Here is a 23,966-nt window from a genome sequence, read left to right as displayed (position 1 = left end):
AAAGGTATTAAGATAACAAAACAGTTTCTTAAGATTCGTGTGAAAATATATGTAATGAATTTTTATTTTAAAAAATTAATTTTAAGATCTAAAAAAAATTGACATTTCAAAAGATTCACAAACAAAAAAGAATTTAGATAATTTTACAACATATTTAGAAGCTTACAAATTTGTTCAAACATAATTTAAATATTCAAAAAATCGAAAACGAAATTTAGATTTTTTTAAATTTTAAAATAGTTTTTGTTTTGAAAAATATGTTTTAAGAGAATATCTCAAAATATTTTTAAACATTTTAAAAGATTCTTAAAATTGCCAAAAAAGAATCTTTCAGGCTTTTAAACATTTTTTTTATTTTGCATAATTTTAAAACAATTTTAAGAATAATTTGAATAATATCAAAAAATATGTAGAAAGTTTTAAAAAGATTACATTAAATTAAAATTTTTTAATATTTCAAAAGATTTAATGAAAAATCTAATCTAAAATGAAATTTTTCGATTAGAATTCATCTTTTTGGCTGAAAATTTAAATATTTGTTTAAAAGTTCAATTACTTTTTTTTATTAACTTTTTTGTTTGATAATTTAACTATTTTGTCGAAAATTAATGTTTAATTTTAAAATGTTCCTATTGTGTTAAAAATTCGTTCATTTTAGATGAGTTTAACTGTTTTTTATTGGTAATTAAAATTTTTTTTGTTGAAATATCAATTATGCGTTACTTTTTTTATTGAGAATTCATTTTAGTCTTAATTTAACATTCAATTGTTTGGTAAAAAATGAACTCTTTTTGTATATCTACTATCATTAACCCAATATTTTTTTAAAATTCCGATTTATATTAATTTATTTATTCAAAAATTAAAAGCCGAAAAAATCCAATTCGAATTTCCCACAAGTAAAAAATCTATTTCCTGTTCAGTGAATGGAGCCTAATGAGTCCAAACGCTCTTTTATCCAATCAGAATACATTTATTCCGTTATTTCCTTTATTACCTTCTGCAAAGGAATCTCATTGGTTTCCAGTTCAACAAATTTAACATTTAACTTGATTCATTTTTTTTCGCGGCAGGATTCTAGTTTTTTGAAAACTTATCGATTTTTTACAATTTGACTCCTAAATCCAAAATGAAAATAAAATTTTTTCAATACAAATTGTGCGAAATCATTTCTTTTGATAATAATAATACATAAATCTAGCTTTTTATTACCTTTCCAGTTTAAAAAAATATATTTTGTGTTTTTTTCTGACGTTCGAAAGTAAAATGATAATTAGGTTTGAGAAACGTCCGCTAGATCGCGATGGGATCGCGGCTTCCTCTCGTTTCGTGCACAAGCAAAAATAAAAAGCCCGACCAAACTTCAAAATGGCGCAGCTGCTCAGTGTAAACACCCAGTTTTTATGTCAGTGAAGCGAAATAAAAATCAAAGATTTAAGCCGACAGTCGGCTGCGTTCTTGTTTTTATTGTGTCTTAACGGTGTGAGGAAAGAACTTGAATGTTTATCCAAATGTCCGCAATCACCCACTCTATGCCAGGTAAGCATCCACTAGAATAAAGATTGACATTGAAAGCGTTTTTTTTCACATAAAATATCATCATAAATCACGTGAGAACGCTATAGAATTGTTTTTATACAAAACGATTCGATTTTTCATGAAACAGTTTGTAAATTTAGAAAGAATCAGTGAATTTTTGGGTCAGGCTTTCCACCAGGATCTCTTTGTATAAATGGAATAAACGGATCAAAAATGCAAATTTTGGTAATTTGATTTTATTATTTTCTATTCGATTCTATCCTACTCAAAAAGGTAGTTTTTTATTCTTGAGAAAAATTCAATTCGAGTTCGGGTTGCAATTAATAGTTTTATCAGATCGATAATTGCTTTAATTTGTTTTTAAGTCTATATATTTTCTAGGAATTTTTTGAAGTTTTATTAGAATTTCAATGTTAAATTTTTGATTCTGATTTCAGGAATTGATCCACGGAAAATGGCACAAAAAAGGAGCATTGACAGCATAGGGTATGTTTTTTTTTAAATATAATTAATTAGAAAGTTTGGATCTTTGGATATTTTTTATTTAAAATTAGAATTTGAGCAGCGGATTAATTGTAGAATGATACTTGCAAAATTATTTACAAATTTTATTTTTAGAACTGTTATTGTTTAAAACAATTTTTATTCAATAAACTGTAAAATTATACAAATGAAAATATTACAAGTCGCATCAATTTTTATATAATCTTATTTTTTAGTCAAAGGTCTATCTAATAGAAAGAAAGAAAAATATTAAGTAGCACTAGTGTAAATTGCTGTTTATTCAAGGCATTAAATTGTAAGTAGGAATCTGTAATTTAATTGACTAAATTCTGTGTTTATTAATTAAATTTTAGTCTTTATTAGTTTTTTGTTTTTTAAATAGTTACTCAATTTCCTGATGCTTATAAATTCCTTGTTATAGCCTTATCTACCATCTACACGATTAAAAAGATTTAAAAAAATTAGGCATTTTCTTGCTTGGACGAATATAAGCAGGGGTATCGTTAATCTCAAAGACGACCCACGAATTTCGAGAAAAGCCTCAATACTCTTGAGTAGGCGGTTTGAATTTTAATGTTGCTTCTCGAAGGAAGCGTAACATTAATTCAAACGTGATTTCGTGAGGTGATCGTTATACGAGGTGTGTCAAAAATAAAATGTTCCAGAGAATGAAACGATACTCCTAACAACTGAAATATATTATATTTCCGAGGATTTTTTCATAAATAATTAATTAGTTGCCAACAATTCAGTCACCTGGAATTGTCAGGGAATTTTTTCGACAATTTGATTTTTTTATATTTCAATATATAAAATTAAATAACAGTGATTCTTTATTTGTAAAATTAGCTTTATAATTATTACCGTTTTTAACTGGTTGTTGAAAATTAATCTTAGTTGGAAAATTCAACTCATGTTGAAAAGTTGTATTTTTTAGTTGAAATATCTACTACTACGTTTTTTTGTTTAGAATTCATTTTTTTTGGTTGAACATTAATTTTTTCGATCTAAAAATTAAATTTTTTATTCAAAATTATTTTTTTTATGTAACAAGTGGCATTTTTTTGTATTAATTATATTCTTGGTTCAAAATTCAATTATTCTAGTTGAAGAGTTCATCTTTTCGGCTTAAAATTCAAATCCTCTGGTTAAAAATTAATATTTTTGTTTGAAGATTTGTCATTTTAATTGAAAATTTATATCTTTATTTGAACATTCATTTTTTTAAATGAATATGTAACTGAATATTCATTTTTTGGTGAAAAACAATCTTTTTTTATTTAAAAAGTGATCTTTTTTTGTAGAAATTATATTCTTTGTTGAAAATTCAATTATTATAGTTAAAGGTTTATCATTTTAGTTCAGAGTTCATCTTTTTGGTTTAAATTAAACTATTCTAGTTACAAAATTATACTTTTAGTTTAAGCTTTATCATTTTGATTGAAAATTCATCTCCTTGTTTGAAAAATGAGCTATTTTTGTGAAAGTTAAATTTTTCTTTGTCTAAAAGTTAATTTTTGTATTGAATCTAACTATTCTGGTAAAAACTTTAATTATTCGGTTAAAAATTTGTTGTTTTCTTTTTGTTAATGAAATTTTTCTTTTTAATAAAAATGTTACTATTCCCGTTGATTATTCAATCATTTCAGTTAAAAAGTATTTTTTTTTTAACTAATAATTTAACTATTCAATTTTTTTTTTGAATTTTATCTTATATTTTTAATTGAAAATTCGTCTTTTTTGGCAGAAATTAGTATTCTTGGTTGGAAAGTTATCTTTTTTATAAAAATCCAACTTCCGTTTGAACCGTCATCATTTTAGTTGAAAATTCATCAGTTTATTTAAAAATTAATTTTTTTCAGCTGAAAATTTAAATATTCCATTTTGGGGTCAACATTGATATATATTTGTTTTTACTTTGAAATTAAACTTTTCTATTTGAAAATTTGTCTTTTTATTTGAAAAATCACTTATTTATTGAAAATTCGTCTTTTGGGTAGAAAACTAATCTTTTTGTTTGAAAATTAACTGTTTTGTTTTAAAACTCATCTGTTGGTTTAAAAACTAAAGTATTCCAGTTAAATATTCATTATTTCATTTGAAAATCCATCTTTGTAGTTGAAAATAATACTACTTGGTTGAAAGTTACTTTTTGGTAACAATTCATTATTTTATTTTATTAAAATGCATCATTCCAGTTGAAGATTCATGATTTTAGTTATAAACTCATATTTTTTCTTGGAAATTTGTGTTTTTTTTGTGCGGAAATTTAATTTTTTTAACTTGAACTTTAATTTTTCTATTTTTAGTTAAAAACTCATTTATCTTGTTGAAAATTCAATATTTTTACTTAAAAACTTTAGGTTTTGAAGCGGTTTATAATTTAATATTGTACCCACATTGATTTTGCCAAACTATGCACTGAATTTTAAGTATTAGGCAGTCAAAATCAATCATTCAAATAAATTATTTATAATAAACTCGCGAACTGTATACATATTCCAAGTCGATTACTGAAAAATTCGAAATACCTGGAAAAAACTTGAAATATCTGCATAAAATCTGGAATCGTCAGGGAATTTTTTCTCAGGAATTAAATAGATTTGAGTAAGTTCAAGCTCAATTTTACTTTACATTTTCTATATTTTAATAATGAAAGACTATAAGTCGATAGAAGAAATTGAAAGATTAAAAAGATTTAATTTATTATAGAATTAAATGTAACTGTTCTATATAAATTCTGAAATACAATTTCCAAACGTTTATTTTTTATTTGTAGTAAAAAGAATTAATATATTTTACTGTGATCTTTTAAAGTTTTCTACTAGTGTTTGATGTGAAAGTGTTACTAAAAAGTTTTAATAGAGGATGAAGGAAATATTTAGAATGGATTTAAAATCTCTGAATGCATTCTGATGTTAATTTTAGGCGTTAGAACCTCCTTTCTAGGGTTGCCCTTTTGTAGTTACTACAGCACTACAGGGGTCAACACAATACGACAAACTACAGGTGCAAGGTCGATTTTGAGTCTCTACCGAATTTTTTTTGCCGTATCTTACCTATAGGAAATTTATGACTTTTTTTCTTGAACTGTCCATTCTTCTAAAGTTCTAAATTCCCTATTCCCCTCTTTGCGACTTAAAAAAAGTTCATCTTTTTCCTTTATCTTTTTGTTCAAAAGTGTTATTATTTGTTTGAAAACTCAACAATTTTGTTAAAAAGTCATTCTTTTTTTTATAAATTTAACTGTTTTCTTGAATATGCATCTTTTGGGTTAAAAATTCAACTATATTAGTAGAAAATATAAGTATTTGGTTGAAAATTTAATTGTTTTACCGAAAATTCATCTTTTCGGTTGAAAATGCGTCTTTTTTGTTGTTCAATTCTATTTAATTAAAAATTCGACTGCCTATTACATTTTGGTTTTAGAATTCATTTTTGTTTGTGGTTAAAAATGTAATTATTTTGTTAAAAATTGAACTATTTTGTTTTAAAGTCATGTCTTTTGGATGAAAATTTAATTCTTATTTTTTTTAATTCCTTTTTTTTTTGTGAAAAATTACAAAAATTTTGTTGAGCAGCCGTCTTTTTTGGTTGAATGTTCAAATGTTTGGTTGAAAAGTCGTCTTTTTGGTTTGATGATGCAACTAGTTTATTGAAAAATTGAACGATTTTGTTGAAAATTCGTCGGTTGAATGTAACTGTTTTTAGTTTAACATACAAATATTTGTAGGTTGAATTGTCGACTATTTCATTTTTCGTTGAAAAAATCATCTTTTTGGTAGAAAATTCAACGGTTTTAGCAAAAATTCGTTTATTTTGTTTAAAAGTCATTTTGGATTGAAAATTCATCTTTGGTAAAAATTAATCTTTTTTGCTTGAAAATTATTTCTTTTCAATTGAAAGGTCTACTATTATATTTTTAGTTCATAATTAATCTCTTTTGGATAAAAAATTTAATTTAATTCTTAAAAATTCGTTTTTTTGGTTTGAAAATTCATCCCATTTTGTATCAATTTAATATTTTATGGTTAAAAATCAACTGTTTAGTTAAGTATAAATTTCTTTTAATTGCATATTCAAATAGTATGTTAAAAATTTAAGTTTTGTTAAAAAAGATACTTTTCGATTAAAAATACAATTGGATCTTTATTTTTGCCTTGGCTGAAAAATCATTTTTTCTTGAAAATTCGTCTTTTTGGTTCAAACGTTCATCTTTTTTGGTTGAAATTTTTATTACATATTTAGTTAAAACTTCATCTTTCTTGTTTGAAAATTATCTTTTTAGGTTTAAAAGTCAAATGTTTTCTAAGAGATTTGACTTTTTAGTTGGAAAACTCAACCTTTTTTTTTAAATTAAACTATTTGATTGAAATGTTTAGCGAAAAAATAACTTGAATAAAACTTGTCGTGCTTATTTACTAATGTAGAGGTCTTGAGCCCGAACCTTTAAAAATTAAAATTTAAAGTCAAAAGAGGAAAGTATATTTCAGAGTTTGAGCAGGTTTGAAGGACATTTAATGTACAAAAGTTTTCTGCTGGTTGAATGGCATAGTAATTTTAGGATGGGAACATGGGACAGCCAATAAAATCCTAGTTAAATAAGAAACATCTGGAAACGATTTTCAGGCCCTAAAATGTTAGTACCTGCCAGGTACCTATTTGGCGACTGATAGATCACAATTTACAGGTGAAGGAAATTTCTTTCCTTGAAAATGTCTTCGCTTGTTGTAACTTTCAATATATTATATTTCACCAAATATTTTTTGCATTCCTATAATTATAATATGCATTTATTTATTGTGATATGTTTACTCTATATAAAAAGTACTGAATGTCGAAACCAAAGAATTGATTCTATATCTTGAACATTTTTAATATTTTCTCAGGGGTCTGTGAAATGACTGAATTTTTTTTTTTATAAAGAGAAAAAGGAGGAAAAATGCGTAGTAAATATTCTTTTGCTCTAACTTCCGTGTCTTGTTTGCATTTGAAACTGTAAGATCAAGTACTTTGCAAATGAAACAAACTGCATGTAACGGTAACGTCCCTCGTGTCGACTTTGTTAAAGAGAATTCGACCGATTGCATTGTTTGGCAAATCTACGAGTAAGAAGTATTCTCGTATAACAAAGTTACAACGGTGGTTCCTTAGGGCTTAGGTCTTAGGAACTTTGGAGATTTCAATGCCTCCCATACAATTTCCCAAGCTTAATACTTAGAACTCGCTTCGAAAGAAAATATCAGTTTTGAATATAAAATATAGGCCTTATTTTTTATTTGAAAAAAATTAATTAAAATTTAATTACTTCACATGTTGAAAGCTTTACAATTTCTACTATTATCAAATTTAACATTTAATATTGTTTAAATAACTTTTTTAAAACTTAAACGTAACAATTTTAATTTCGGGTTGTCACAGAGGAAATAATTGCATTTTGACGGTTTCTACTTAACCGGGAAATCGGGAATTTCAATCAGTGGTCGGGATTTTTGTCTCGAATATTCCATAAGAAAATTAAAACTGGTTTCTTACATTTCATTACTCTAATTCCGAGTTGAAGCAGTGAATTTTCTAAAAGAATTATAAGTCTGAGCTAGAAGTAGGAATATCCGTAAAGAATTATATTTTTCATTTTAGGTTCACTTTGGAACAGATAATATCCATGAAGCATTATACTTTTCACTTTGGAATAAGAAATTTCCGTAAAGAATGATAATTTTCTATTTTGAACAGACTTTGAGGCGGATAATCTCTGTAAAAAATGATCATTTTTCTTTCGAACAGGGTATTTTCTTAAAGAATTATAATTAAACTTTAGGACAAGGAACTGTTCACGTGTTTCAAATGTTCAATCTAAATTGATCGGATAAAATTAACAATTTACTCGGAGAAAACCACTGGGATCACAGTCTGTCTACTAAAACATATGAAATTGAAAGTTTTTACTTAAGGTTTTCAAATATTTTATAATATTTTTATATTATATTTTAATCTAATAGGAGCATTAATTCTTTCAGATAAAATTAAGACAGGTACAAATATTACATTCAAATTTAAAATCTTTAAATTCCTAATATGTTAAGTGGAAATATTGCATTTCCAACAAAGTTGATGAATTTTTATCCAAATAGTTTAATTTTCAACCAAAAAATGATTTCTTTACAAAAAGTGTAATATATAGTTGATGTTTCAACCAACGAAGATATAAATTTGAAATCAAAGACTTTATTTCGTAAAAAAAAGACGGTTTTTCAACAAAATAGTCGATTTTTCCAACAAATCGTTAAATTTCTCCAAAAATACTCATAAAAATGGTTAAATTTACAACCAAAGAAATTAACTTTTAATTAAAATGATGAATTCTCAATAAAACAAATGAATTTTCAGTAAAACTGTTCAATTTTTAGCTAAGTTGTAGAATTTTCAACCAAAATAGATTTTAATTTAAAATCCGAATTAACTAAATTCGTTTAAAAAATAAGATTTTTCCACGAAATTGTTGAATTCTGCCAAAATAATTGAATTTTGTACCAAAAGAGATTAATTTTCAACAAAAAATTACGTTTTCAAACAAACAAATCAACTTTCCACTAAAATCGTGAATCCTCAACGACAGCAAAAAATGAATTTTTAACTAAGCTGTTCTAACTTTTAGCCAATTAGTTGAATTTCAAACCAAAAAATATTACATATTAAAAACAGTTAAATTTATTCAAGAAATACGAATTTTCAATTAAATATTTCAGTCCTCAAACAAACGATTTATAATCAACCAAATTAAATGTCTGACAAAAGGCAACTAATTTTCAACAAATAGTTGAATTTTCTCCCAAAAAAGACATTTCAGTCAAGAGAGAATGAAAATTTCAAACGAATGAATCAATTTTGAAGGCAAAACGACCAATTTTCAATAATACAGTTGAATTTTCTACGAAGATTGTTGAATTTTGAATAACAAGAAATATGGTATAAGAAGTTTTTAATAAAAAACGAACTACTGAACTTCTGTGATCCCTGAAATCGGGAATATAAAATCGCTCATCGAGTAGACATCCTGATTTTCAAATTTTTAGGTTTCTAAATTGGCTTAACATCCAAATAAAATACTTTCCAACTAGAAATCCAATCTCCTCACCGGGATGATCTTCAAATTGCTATTAAGTTGGCAAGTTTGCAAATTTGTTTCATATAAACTTTCCAACAGATTGAACGCAGTAGATCAGCTGAATATACAATAATCTCAAATCTTCGAATCTCGAAACAATATTGTCACACGAGCACAATAGATATATTTGAATAAACACTTCTCCCAGGTTACGCCATTGTACTTAGGTGTGTACATGCATGCACAAACACGAGACGATGCATCTTGGTTAAAAGTTGTGCTTTACACGGTGGCTGTTCCGCTCACTGGTGGGAGAAGTGATAGTCTTTACCGGGGTACCACTGCGGCACATTATGTGCCTATGGTGGAATCAGTCACTGGCGAGTTGTGGTTGTGGGTGGTGACCAGTCGCCGAACGACCCGTCCGAAAAACTCGCTTCCTTCCTTCCTTCCGTATTTAAGAAAGTATCTCCCAAATCGTCATGGTACCGACCGGTTCGGCCTTCTAAACTTTAAATTACGCGGCAAACTTCGAATCTGTGCGCGCGGGAGTGCAACCCAACTTCAAAAGAAACCAAAACTAAAATCCTTCAAAGAGCTAACTAAAAAGCAGACACCAAAAGAGATTAATTTCAGATCCCAGAATTTGAGAACTGATATGGAAATGGATTTAATTCTAAAATAAAAATGCGTTTTGTTGTATCACTAGAAGAAGACGATTGTTTAGACTTTCGAGCAGACTACATTCTTCCTGGAGAGACTGCTGTCAACCAAAATTGACGCATTTCATCCGAGTGTCAATTCTGAAGACGGACACGAAACAGAGAAATGCGGCTTTTGGCTTTGGTTCGTGTCGAATATCGCTCGTTCGCTAAAGAAATGTGAAGAAACGCGAACCTCATTAGTCGCACAATAACGTACGATTCGATCCGTGAAAGTGGCCGCATCACGGATTGTAATTTTTGAGATCAGGACCGAAATCGGGAAGATCGGTCCCTGGAATCTACTAATAATGAAAAAACTCGAGATTCGATATCCGGGAAGCAATCTGACAAAGATGGGGTTTAATCAGCAATTCATGAAAGCTCGTCTTCAAACTCTGTTCAAGAAACCAAGCTCTGCCTATCAAGAAAGTTCTCTTTGGAGGGTGGATTTAAAATAAGTCCCGGATACGAGTTCCTTTCCTGGATCCTATAGTGCGCTTTTAGAGATCTTTGTGATTTTGTTAGGTGTGGATTTAAAGTGACGATAAAGTTCGCCAAGATAGAGTATCCTGGAGGAAGTGGAATGTACGGGGGTGGTGCAGGGAGTACAGGATATGGTTTGGGACCCAGCCCTGGTCCCTCTCATTATGGGGTCCCACCACCACCCATGGGTTATCAATTGGGACCACCACCTCCTCCGCCTGCGGGACCAGCGCCCGGAAGTCAGCTACTATCTTACGGGCCCACCTTATCGCCCCATCAGATACAACAGGTTCAAACCGATTCGCCCCAGTCGAAAAGACGGAGGTAAATTTTTGACCCTGCCTTACTTCAGCGTCAAGAGAAACAAACTTTATAGGCTAATGATTTTTAGTTTGAAATTTTTGAAAATTTCTCTGGTAAAATTGTTAATTTCGAAATTAGAAAGCATTCTGCTATTAAACATGAATATTAAAGAACAAAATGTAGATGGGTTTTCAAATTTTATTTTCAAACATGTATTCTTATTCCGAGGAATTTCTGACTAGGTTTTGTTTCAATTTTAACCGGGTTCGATATTCGAAGACTTGGAATGGCGAAGATTGAAATTACATATATCTTCAGTCATGTATTATGAAAGAAAAAACATTATTTTTTATAAAAAAAAGTTTAAAACTTACGAAAAGTATTTATTTTAACAATATTTTTTATAATTGCATCTTTTGTTACTGTCGCTTCTTATTAATTTTTAAAAAGTGGTTCAATTTTAATAAATTATTATTTTATTGTAATTTTATTACATTAATAAATTTTGAAAATAAGTCAATAATCTTTAAATATAGTTTTTTGTTTATAAATGCTTTTTTTCTTCATTGTTTTAACGATTTTAGTTATAGCCAAATTTACTTTCACGATTAAAAACAGTAGATTGGTGGAGAATGTTTTGCCCGAAAAAATAAGGTATCATCATATTAAAATGCAGCTATTTTTCAAAAATTGGTAAGAAGCGATGGTAAAAAAATTAATTACAAAACATTGTTCAAATAAAACTGGCTATTGGAATTAATAATTATTATTAGCTTAAAAATCTTTCAATTGAAAAGCGTTCAATTTTGATTTGTTCTGAGATTTAAATTCGTTGGCTCTAAAATCCATATTTTCTAGCTTAAAGGATTAAACAATTTTAACCGTGTTTTTGTGTGCAAGGCCATCCAAATCACGGAGAGAAATATTTTTTTACAATTAGAGTTTTATTTTAAATCTCGTTTAAAAAAAGGAAAATGTGATAAAAGACTTTTTATCACTTCAAGAATGCATTTGAGCAAATTCTTTGGAGATATCAAAATTGTTTAAAGTCCTTTGAATGCTTTTAAATATAGTAAAAGTAAAATTTTATATATTTAAAAACAATCATATTTAAATGTCTTCGGACGAAAAATCATTCAAATTTATAAAAATTTTAATTTGGAAATGTGGAAAGTTCTAAATTACAACATTAAAAATTAAGTTTAAACATTTAGACTTTAGAAAAGTTCGGAAGAGTCGCAGAAATATAATTCTGTCTGAACAAGGTTGCATAATTTTTTTCTTATATTTCTGTAGTCTTATTTCTTATTCTAATTAAATTTAATAAGCTCGCTGCTCCTATATTGTGAGTATTAAGCGTGAGAAAAATGATATCTCTCCACGTGGTCAAAACATCTGTCTACCAAGCCTCGCACCAAGAGATGCAGACAAATTCTAGGCTCAAACTGTAAACTGAACAAAACAATGTTTATAATTCTCCGTATCAAACTATTTTTTTTTAGTTTAGGAATACTTGTCAACAATTTTATTGCGACTAGATAAATTTCACATTAAAATGTTAACTTAGAAGATATTTTTGAAAAAAGACTTATTTCCTATTTTCAGTATTTATTTTCAATCCTACAAATTTCACAACTAAATAAACTTCCGATATTTATATTATTAATCTTATTTACTAAAATATTAAAAAATATCTTTTGTAATCTTTTTCAAACGTCAACAGGAAACCCGTGTCTGGTGCTAAATTAACTGTATTGTATTTCATTCTGAAATAAGCAAATATTGACTAAAAATTATTTAATAGATCTGTTGCCGTATTTTACGAGTTAGATTAGGTTCTGCACACGCGTCAGAATATTTTAAACGTTTAGTTCTTTAACAGGTCAGACCTTGACCAGTGTGCAGAATTCTGTTATCGCCACCTCAGCGTTTTTAAAGTCAAAACATCTTACAAGTTCATCGAAATTTATTTATCACGTCACCACATGATTGTTTTGCTTCCTTCTTGGTCACTGATTCAGATCGTCTTTCTTGGAAACTACAAGCATTCCTGAATCCAAAATTTATTTTTAGGACCCATCGATAAAAAGGCGAAAGAAAACCATTTCAAGCAGAAGGCATTTAAATTTCAAAGTTTTAAATTTGGAATTTATTTAAATTGTAAAGCATTCAAGGTTGATGGTTTTAAATCTGGAAATCAGAATTTGAAAGTAGTAAAGTTTCAGTTGTAGAGTTTCTTCGAATTGATAAATGTTTAATTGGGATTATTTATTTTCTTAAATTAATGAAAAATCTGGTAAATTCATAAACATATTCAAAAAGAGGACTAGATTTTATTCAATTGAGTAAATCTCTTTTTGTGATATCTGATTTCATTTCCTTATCTTAAAAAAAAAGATAAAAAGTTGATTAATGGACTTTTCTATTTTAAAGCAGAACTTCTTCGAGTTTATAAATGCAGGGTTGCCCGATTCCGTTGCGGCTCCCCCCTTTTTTTGAAATTCCCGCTTTTATTCTTATTCTCGGAACCTATTAAAAACTAGAATATGCCAGCAGAAGTAGCACAAGTGTTCTTTTTACTTACATAATTATTTGTTATAATTATTTAACTTTTTTTATTTCACTCATTTAAACCTAAACTATTTAGGATTTAAATGCAACTTAAAATGTTACGATTTTAAATTGTAATCGTCAGTTTAACTAATTTCCAATTATTAATTTTTCGATTCTAAATTACAAATTTTTAAATTCGATTAAAATTAAAAAAGCTGTAGGATTTTCAAAATTTGCAAACATAATTTTTATTAACGACATTAAATTATTTGATTAGATCAAAATTCAAACACGAATCACAAGATTTACAACTCATCTTAATGTCATTTTTCGATTAGACACAAATTTAATAACTTATAAAATTTAATTACTTTCAAAATTTTCAAACTACCAAAAACTAGCTCTTAACAGTTCAGCAGATTTCAGTGCGGTTTTCAGTGGATGCTAAATATTTTTTCTTTAAATATAAATTCCATAAAATAGTTCATTAATGTACAGATTTATCAAAATGTAAACAAACTTATTTCTGTTGCTTTTTCTTTAATGAAGAAACCTAAGATTTTCCTTAAGACCACAATAAAGCCAAAAATGATATTTGTTTATATTAAATTTATAACCATTTTTTGTTTTAAATTGTTTCACCCTTTAGGGTTTAATTTAGAAAAATATATTGGTAAGTCTTTTAGTTTTACTTCCTACATTAAATTTTTTTTAGGCAGATACTGTTTTTAATACTTGAACAATTTCAAATGATTAGCGTTCGTAATTAAACAATTTCGATTTTGTAATATTAGACCATTTATATAGGTTTAAATTCAGTGATTTTTTAATTATCAATTGCACATGTAATTTTTTCAAATATGAACATTTTTTAATCAGAGTTAAAAACTATTACTATTTAAAATTTAACAATGTATGACTAGCGATATTAACGGAAATAGTTAAGATCTCTACATATGTAAAAATTGTTGACAACCATAAACGCTTAATATTTAAAAATGTGTTATTATGAATTTTTAAATGTTTTTAATATTAGAAAATAAAACCCCAGGGACGTGGATGTGCGCTTTGCGCGCGTGAATTTCATTTGCTCAGTTTTTTAAAGAGAAATTTACTGAATAATTATATTTTAATTTATATTCTTGGAATTTTAAGGAATATGAAGGAATTCGACAAGTTACAAAGGATTAACAAAATTTTTAGTTATTTCAAAAGATTCCAAAGAATTTCAAGAGATTTCAAGATTAAAAAAATTTTTATTATAGATTTTTAAATAGTTTATGTTTTTTATATCAGCAAATAAAAATCCATATACTTGAACATGGAGTGTGGTCTTTAATTTACATTCAAAGTATTAATTATAAATGATATCAAAGATGGAATATCACATCTTGGATATAAATATTCTTGAACATGAATGAGATCCCCCCGATTTAGTCTCAAGGCTATTTACAGGCAACCCCCGAGACTGGAGCTAAACCGACAGTTGAGTGTACTTAAAAATTATACAGATTCTTATAAAAATATAGTTTTTTTTTTATAAATGTAAAAATAAATGTTGAATTTTTAAAAAATTGTTAAAAAGTAGATTTTTGGGCTTTTTCATTTTTTTTTTAAAGCAGTAAGCTTGAAAACAGTGATTTTTCTGTCGAATGCTTATTTATACGGCTATTCACTGCTACCACGTAAAACACACGCAACTTCTAACGAAACCCAGTATTTGTCGAACTCGTCACGTAGTGGAGATTTGCGGTCATTCGTAGCTGATTGCCAGATCGTTATTGCATAATCTACACCTCCACTATTTAAACTTCAACACATCTCTAAAAACTTATCTGTCCTCTATCAGTAGACTACTGTTTTCACGTGTGCAATTTTGTAATAGAGAGGCGTGTACCAATTCAGCTAACTTTCTTATCCTGTGATCTTTTGTCGCAAAAAGAATATAATTCTAATATCATTTATGGAAAAACAAATGTCCACTCCCAAACCAAAGTGTGGTTGATTTGAGGCCGAAAAAGTTTAATCTAAAAAGGTTATCCAGGTTCGAGGAAATGGTTTTGGAAGTTTACAATATCAAAGTGAATTCAATTTTCAGTTAAAAAAAGAAATAGTCATGTAAAAGTTTCATTTAAAAAATTTAGCTGATTTCGAGAAAATAGACTGAGAGCTTCGAAATGAAAATTGCATTTGTTTTTAAAATCGGTTTTGAATAGTGCTTAAAAAACCACATTTAAATTTCTTGCAAACATAAAAACTTTCTTCCAAGATATGAGCATTTGATCCAAACAAATTATTATGTAATTATTATGTAATAAGAAATATCAAAGTTCAAAGTTGAATCAAATTTAAAAAAACCTAATTACGGACTTCACATTCTTTCCCCTATTACCCTTTTTTAAATTTTTTTCGCTGAAATGTGAACTGAATTAATAAACCCCACTAAAAAAATCCTACTATCTTTGATTAAAAAGTCTGCTATTATATTTTTGCTTCTGAATTATTTTTTCTTGGGTAAAAATTCGACTATTTGTTTAGAAATTTAATTCTTGTGTTGAAAATTCAACTATTTTATTTAAAGTTCATCTTGTTTGGTCAAAAGTTCAACTATTTTGTGAAAAGTTCTTGTTTGCAGGGTGCATATTCAATTCTTGTGATACAAATTTAATCTTTTTTGCTTAAAAATGCAACTGCTTGGTTAACAATTTATCTGTTTTGGTGAAGGTTTCAACTATTTGGTTGAAAGTTCGTGTTTTGGTTGAATTAAACAGTTTTTTATTTTTATTAAATTTTTTCTTGATTGAAATATTGTCTTATTAAATTTTTCCTGCATAATGCATATTTTTGGTTTCAAAATTCAACTACATGTTTGGCAGCTGAACTCCTTTGTTCAAATTATATTTTTTTCTCGAAGATTCATTATTTCAGTTGATAATTCATTTTTTTGGTTGAAAATGTAACTATATCCTTGAAAATTTGTCTTTTTTTTGGTACGAAATTAATCTTTATAGAAACTTAATCTGTTTTGTTTGTGAATTCTACTATTTGGCTAAAAATTAACTTTTCTGTCGAAAATTCATATTTTCTGATTAAATATTAAACTATTTCGTAGAAAATTCACATATTTTGTTTAACATTCGTCTTTTGGTAAAAAATGAATCTTCTTGGTTGTAAATTTATCTTTGCAGGTTGAAAATTCGAATATTTTGTGACAAATTTAATTTTTTGGTTAGTCATATTTTTTGTTCGAAAATTCAACTGTTTTGTTGAAAATGCGCCCTTTTCGATTAAAAGTTTATAAATTCGTCTTTTTGGTAAAAATTGGACTTTCTTGATTCAAATTTAAATTTATTGTTAAAAAGTAAGATTATCATGTTTAAATGTCAAATTTTTTCTTTAAAAATCGACTTTTCAGACTGAAAATCTAACTCTTTTGGTGAAAATAATTATTTTCATGTTAAAAAGTCAGAACTTATTTCAATCGACTTTTTAGACTGAAAACTTGAATCTTTTGTTGAAAATTCGTTTTTCCGGATTGAAAATTCATCTCTTTCTGAAAACCAAATAAATCTAAATCTGAAATCTAAGCAATTGCAAGCGTTTTATATTGTATGCAATACGGACTGCGAAGTCTGTAATTATTAAATTGCCATTATAAATTCCTTTTATTTTTTTAATTTCAAAACTTATTGGCATAGAAATTTTGAGTACGTAAAGTCTTTCATTTGTATTCCAAAAATTTTTTAAGTAATCTTGATTTTTTTATTGGAATTAGAAAGGCATTTGTTCCATAATTCACAATGAGAAAATTTAGATTCTCGACTTTAGGTAAGATAAATTGCTTTGTAAAAGTCGTTTTTCTCATGCGAGATAGTGTTGAAACTTGAAACCGTAACATCTTAATTAAAAACGTTGGAGTACTATAATTTGCACTGATCAGATTATATCCAGGCTACGTTTAGAGTAATTAAATTACTTTCGGTGACTTTTCAAGAAATTTCATTTTCATGGAATTTGTTCCTTAAATTTCGTTAACCGTTATGCATTTTTCACTTCCTGCTTGAATACCCAGAAAGCACGAGTAGTTAAGTTTACATAGGACATGAGCTACATAAATATGTATTGTGTGATGTATAAAGCGTTACTAATCAAGACATAATTATGAACATGTAAAGCGTCTCAGCATATACTGATCACGGCAAATTGTTTCCTCATCACTGTATCATTGTGTTAAACGAATTGGAAAATAAGTTCTTATCGTTCCTGATCGTAACTTTGGAAATTTTTTTTTATCCAGTTATAAATCAAATTGCGCATGAAGGTTTTATTATTGAGGAGAAATGCTTTATTTATCAAATAGTTTTATATCTTACTGAATTAAAATCCTTGCCAGAATTTGCGAAATTTTATTTAAATAGATTTTAGGGGTTTTCCAATACTTTGAAAACTAGAAATGATTTTATCAAAGTGAAATTTTTCAATATAAATTAATTTTTCCTGTGAGAAGTTAATATTAAAAAGGACTATTGGAATTGACAGGGAGTAGAAAAATTTGAATAGTTTAGAATTTTATTAAGTGCCTCGATGGCCATCGGCGAAATATGTTTAATTTTTAACAGTTGCAAGTCTTACCTGCGAAAAATTTTAACTTATGTTTTTCTGCGATTGTTGTAAATCTTGTGACCCGATTTATAGCTCGAATTCACTCATATTTTGCCGTTTCCCATTGCTGCTAAGGACACCGTAGCAGACGACAGCTTTGATTCCATCGTAGGATAAAATTTCGCCAAATAACATGTAAACTGGAACAACGGGAAATTCTAAATACAACAAAATTTAACTTCAGTTTTTTCTGTGAGTATTTTAAAATTGGAAAATTTTAAATTTGAATTCTGTTAAATATAATTTTTAATCTTTTTTTTTAAGATTTTCAATACAGTTACATTAAACGATAAATTTACTTCGAATTTTAAAGTGGAAAGGCATACCATTGGTGTTTTCCAATTTCGAATTCTATGGTAGGGAAAACCTCCCTACAGTGGAAAATCTTACATTAAATAATAATGTTTGTAAAATAATTACATTTAATTAATAGTCAAGACACTATACACTTATACAGTCTGATGACTTAAAAAAGAATTTTTCAAAAGTGAATTCAGCCACTAGCTTAAGTTGTACCTTTTTAGTCAACAAATTAAAAGCCGTTAGAAATACGTAAAAGCAAACACCATTTTCGGTATAATCGTCAAACAAGTATAATACAAATAACAATCTGTAAATAAGTTGATTTAATATATATATTGTATTAAAATATACAAGATATTTTAAGCATTAACAAAGATTAGCTTTTATGACTGTTAGGAATAACCTTTTTGTTAAGGCAGTTATACGCTCGAAGTTATAAACCTCACGTGTTGGCGTCATAAAAATACGACTCAAGAGATACATGTATGTCTCAAGTCGAAGCATTTTTATTCGGGAAACGGTTGAATTTTCAATGAGAAAATATTAATTATCAACAGTAAAGTTTATTTACAACGAAACACTTGAATTTTCAAATAAATAGTTAAATTTTTATTTAAAGTTAAAGTCTTCTCAAATGTTAACATATTTTGATATAGTTAAATTACATATTTGCTGGGTTTTCGAAAGATAACGTTTTTTAAATTGTAAAGAAGATTTTTTAATTTTCATTAGGAAATCGTCATTTTAGAAATTTTTTAAACAATTTAAGCGGGAACATAAATAAACATTATCGACCCTAATGCCAATTAAAAAAACTTATTTACTATATTTTAATATACTGTTTCATGTGTAAGAGAAACAACATTTTCCTATACGTTAGGTATTAAAATTGGCTGGTTCTTCTGATAACACGTGCATAATCAACATATCATATATAGAACTTGATCTTTGAATTTGGAATCCTTCAACATTTATCGGGTTTCTTGGCGAGAGAAACAATGTCCCATCTCGCCCTATACGTGTCCATTTCGCCAGAAATTCTACTTTTCATTTGCATCTAAACATTAAAGAGGCTTCTTCAAAATGTTGATAAAACTCGGTTATCAAATTAAAATTCAATACTTAATTTTCACAATAACCATTATAAAAGTATATATTTTCAGTTCTTAAATAATTTATTTCAATTTGAAGTGACTTTGAAATAACAGAATAGTCCTCTTAAAGTTTCAACATTACGGGCCATTCACAAAATACGTAATACATTTTTCAGGAACTTTAAACACTCCCCCTCCCCCCTGCGTGATGCTGTTTCCATTTCACTTGACGTGGAGATTGATAGTTTCGAAGACCCCCCTCTCCCCTTAACTAAAGAATATAATTTAACAGTACCAAAAAGCAGGTATTTAAACTAGGGGTTTGGTCATTAACTCAAAATTTTTAATCTTTCTATTACGTCAAGTAATTGAAAAAATGTAGGGCAAGCGAAGTTTTCTCGAAACTTTGCAAATGGCTTAAATTAAAGATGGAACTCTGTACTGTGAGAAAATTTTGTGGAATATAAATTTCCTTTTCCTGTTTTGAACGGTAACATAATTTCTGAACTCTTATCGTTCATGTTGATCGAAGGGTTGTCTAGCTAGTTAGTCTAGTCGGATCGAAGGCGGAAAGTGCTCTGCTTCGCAGATACGAGGATCGGATCGGTTGCAACTTGCAAGAGAACGAACGGGGTGGGTGACCAATAAGGTCGCAGACAGGAGAGTGGATAAAAGCGAAGAGCATGGACCGCCCATTGTTGCAAAGCCGATTCTGTATCCACCAATAGCGAGCTGTCGCTTAATGTGCTAGTCTCTGATAGTCCTGATACCGCAGAGTGAAATAAAAATTGCAACATAGATCGGAATTAGATTTCTAATTCTAATCACCATTGTGTCCCCTCTTGGGGGTCTCAGGCTAATGCAATGAGAGACTTTAATATATTCATTATTCACACTAGCATATCATCTCGCCTACACCACCGCGCACCACTCTGCTCCCTGAAACATCTTCGTCGCCCCTGTTACGTGAACGTGAGATATCTATAGGTATAAATGTTAGAAGTTCATTTAACACCATCGTGATTTATTCCTGATGTCTTAATGAGCAGGTTTCATCCTCGTGACTTGCACGATCCCCTCTCATTCATCATTTTCTGAACCTTAAATCGATTAGAATTTAAAAAAAAAACAAAGTTGGGATATAAATATAGTGTGCCAGGCAGGTGAAGCAAAACCTGGAAATCAGGGAAAAGTCAAGGGATTTTGTTAGTGAGGGAAAAGTGATAGATGTCGAAATAAAAATGGACAAAAGTCAGGGAATTTCTGTAAGATGCACTCTAAGTAACTGTCAAGAATATTCAGGGCTTCATCAAAGTAACTTTTAATCACTTTTTTAAATAAAAAAGATCACTTTAGTGACTTTGCTTTCAATAAATTAACTCACGGGCAGGCCTCGGGATACTGTTTGACACTGTTTTGCTACTATTTCGAAGAAAATTACACTAAAGATACCATTTTCTTAAAATAGTACGCTAAGGCCACAATAATTTCTTTACTTTCCTTTGAATTATATATATTTTTCGTTTCTACAAACTTCGACCTAAATAGTTAAATTTTTAAACTAAAATAAAAATGAATTTGAACAAAAAATGAAATATAGTTAAATTCTCATTGGAGAAAATTCACTTTCAATAGAAAAATATATTTTCTATAAAACAGTTTCATTTTGCAGCAAATAGTTAAATATTCAAACCGAAAAGATGAATTTTCGATTGGAAAAAATTATTTAGAAAAAAAAACGAATTTACAACCAAAATTATGAATCTTCAACGCAATAACAAATTAAACAAATTAATTTTCAGCAAACTACTTAAATCCTCAACTAAAAGTGAATGATTTCAAAACCGACAGTTGCATTTTTAACCAAAAAAAAATTGATTTTCTACCAAGACTCGAACAAAATGGTTGAATTTGCAAACCTAAAAAAATAACTTTTCTACAAATGAGTTAAATTTTTAACCAAGAAGTAGGACTTTTAAAAAAAAAGTTGAATCATCAACTAAGTAATTTAAGTTTGAATCAAATAATAAAATTTTTAACCAAAAAAGAAAAATTCTTAAACATAAATTTAATAGTAAACTTTTTAACCAAAAAGATTGAATTTTCAACAAAAATAGTTCGATTTTCTTATTCTGTTCTATTAATTTAGTTCGCATTTAAGTGGAAAACGCGAACTAGAGAGGAATAAGGCAGAAACTGCAAAGTCTGTGATAAATAAATAGAAATTTTTGTAATTTATAGACTAAAATGTAACATTTTAAAAAAACCTTGACGTTTATTTTTAATGCTTTTAAAATATCAGGTTAGAAAACTGGAACTGTTGATTAAAAAAGAAAGTTAATTTTTAATTGCACACTTTTTTATTTATGACTTTTCATTTTTAAATTCGGAGTATACATAAGTTTATTACTTGAAAAATTGTATGACACTATTTTTAGTTATTTTTTAAAAATTAAACTGAGCCAACTCTGAATGAAAGTTCCAAGGAAATCGGATTGTTAAATTATTTATAGTAATATGAGATCTAACAACCAGTTTAAGTCAATATGAAAATAATCGGTCTGGAGCTTTTTGAATAAAGTCGATTTTTATATTTTTAATTAATAAGAAATGAACAAATGTTCATAATATTATATGGTCAATAGTGGTTTACATTTTTTTAAAAATTTTATTGTAGAATTTGATTGTCACTCCACGAATATTTAAAAATTAAAATCATTGGAAGGGAGCTTTCTGAAAATTTTAGGTTTGTGTCTTTAATTATTATGAATCAACAAAATTTGAGTAAGACTAACTATTTTATTGTATTAGTCTAAAATTTTATTGCGAATCACAATTAAACGTTAGGTATTCCATTTAAAAACAAGATGTTTTTAAAAATGTCCCTAGAACAAACTATACGTCTTTGATATATTTATTCAATAAATAAAATGTTATTATGGTTTCATTATAATTAAATGAAAAAATCGACATCTTTCATAAATCACCGCTTTGATTATTTTTATTTTCATCTTAAAATTTTCGTAGAGTTACAGACAAATAGTAACAATAAAAAAATCTTTAAAAAATGTTATCCAGTATTTACTATCTTAGTAATTACACTGGAACCTGGATTTACGTAAACTGGATTTGTGAGTTCCTAGAACTTATTGCCTCCACATTTTTGGGATGAAAGGAGCAATGGACCCGACACAGAGGATATGTGCTCAGTCAAGCGTGGCAAACAGCTCGAGAGCCGCTATCTCAGCGCATTTGTTGCATCAGGTTGCGTCATGGCAGTATGTCTCGTGATATGTCTGAAACCGTGCACAAATCCAGGTTCCAGTGTAAATGCAAAAACCGAGTTTTTTTCAAAAAACAAGTCTCCAATAATTATATAATCTTTACATATTTGTGAGGAGACAAAAAACTAAATTCTACAACAAAAATCTATTGATAAAAATTTGAACAAATATATAAGACTAAGAGCATAATGAAATATTTACTGGTTCACGAATTATCATGGAAAATGTGTATCTTTTGTTAACGCATGGGAAACAAGAGACGACAGACATTGGTTATCACTCGAGTGAATGATTTTCGTCTTAGGTACGCTTCCACATTTTCCATGAGTATTCGAAAACCAATTAATATCTGATTATGTTCTTGGTCTCATTTTAAGGAGGAAATCATGAGATTTAATTTAACTAAGTTTTAATTTTTTCCATTCACTTCCCGGAAGCATGCAGAGAGTGGAAGTTAAGAATTTAATAACGATCAAAAACTGAAATAGGTCAGCTTTTCTCACATGCTGGCTCAACCCCTATTTGTCAAAAATACTTTAAGTAAGGCTAAATCAATGCGATAGTTAATAAGCTTTTTAACTTTTTTTTTTCAAATCTTTCTAAACTAACTTCTCAGTGAGATCCACTATAAAGAGTCATTTTGTAATACGTTTTTTGTTATAAGCTGACAATTCTAGGTGGTATTGTTGAAGGGAATTAAAAATGCCGTACACATTCAAATTTAGAAATATAATTCTTTCACATAATTCTCTGTTCCAAATCAGAATCGTAATTCTAATGACCAAGAATTATCCAATGTTTCAAATCAGAATGATAATTTTTTTCCAAAATTCCATTTTCTAAGTTAGAAATCTTTGAAATCTTTTCAATTTTTTTAAATTGACGAGAAAAAATTAACAATTGACGGGCAGAAATCCAGGAATTTAAAATTTCAATTTCCGAGCCTGAAATAAGAGAATTAGTTAAAAATCCGTGTCATAGAAAATGTTTTTAGCAGGAGAATTATAATTAATTTCCGTATGAGGAATATTGAAGTGGATTCAGTATTAAAATTCTTTCTTCCGATTTAGCCTCGTTTGCTTTCATTTCGTAGAATAAAGTAATTTGTTAAACCGTCTATTTCCATATTTCCCCATGAACACCAGGAAAGCACCGAAGCGAATATATCTCGCGATCGCACTCGTTGTTCAAGAGAAATTAATGTTAGGACAACTGTAAATTTCTTTTCGATTGCGAAATTACTCGTTAAAGAAATTTCTTCGGAATAATTGTTTCTTTAAAGAACAAGCATTTCTTCCAACCAGAAAATAAGTGTTTTTCCGTTAATGTGTTGTACAGTCTGTCAAGTTAAAGCGTGGGTGGCTTTACTCGCAGTCGGTAAGGTGTATCGACATGATTTTGGTGTCAAAATATTAAGAAGAGCTCCCTC

The 23,966-nt window shown here is 28.1% G+C and overlaps 1 protein-coding gene across 10 annotated transcripts in view; it reads left to right on the top strand.

Moving 5' to 3' along the window:
• The first annotated feature begins 1,366 nt into the window (after nt 1-1,366).
• The window catches only part of LOC117169459 (aryl hydrocarbon receptor nuclear translocator homolog), a 78,123-nt gene continuing 55,523 nt past the window's right edge, over nt 1,367-23,966 (top strand). For 5 of the 10 annotated variants that reach the window (XM_033355847.1, XM_033355846.1, XM_033355843.1 and 2 more), the window contains exon 1: nt 9,518-10,662. In XM_033355847.1, the coding sequence (XP_033211738.1) occupies nt 10,439-10,662 (224 nt within the window). In that variant the 5' untranslated portion in view covers nt 9,518-10,438. Of the gene's footprint in view, nt 1,540-1,679; nt 1,765-1,976; nt 2,026-9,517; nt 10,663-23,966 lie in introns of those variants that run through there. The other 5 variants (XM_033355849.1, XM_033355852.1, XM_033355848.1 and 2 more) reach the window with 3 other exon arrangements.

This window comes from Belonocnema kinseyi, chromosome 3, assembly GCF_010883055.1.
Source record: "Belonocnema kinseyi isolate 2016_QV_RU_SX_M_011 chromosome 3, B_treatae_v1, whole genome shotgun sequence".
NCBI classification, from domain to species: Eukaryota; Metazoa; Arthropoda; class Insecta; order Hymenoptera; family Cynipidae; genus Belonocnema; species Belonocnema kinseyi.
This window is presented reverse-complemented; position numbering and strand designations above follow the sequence as displayed.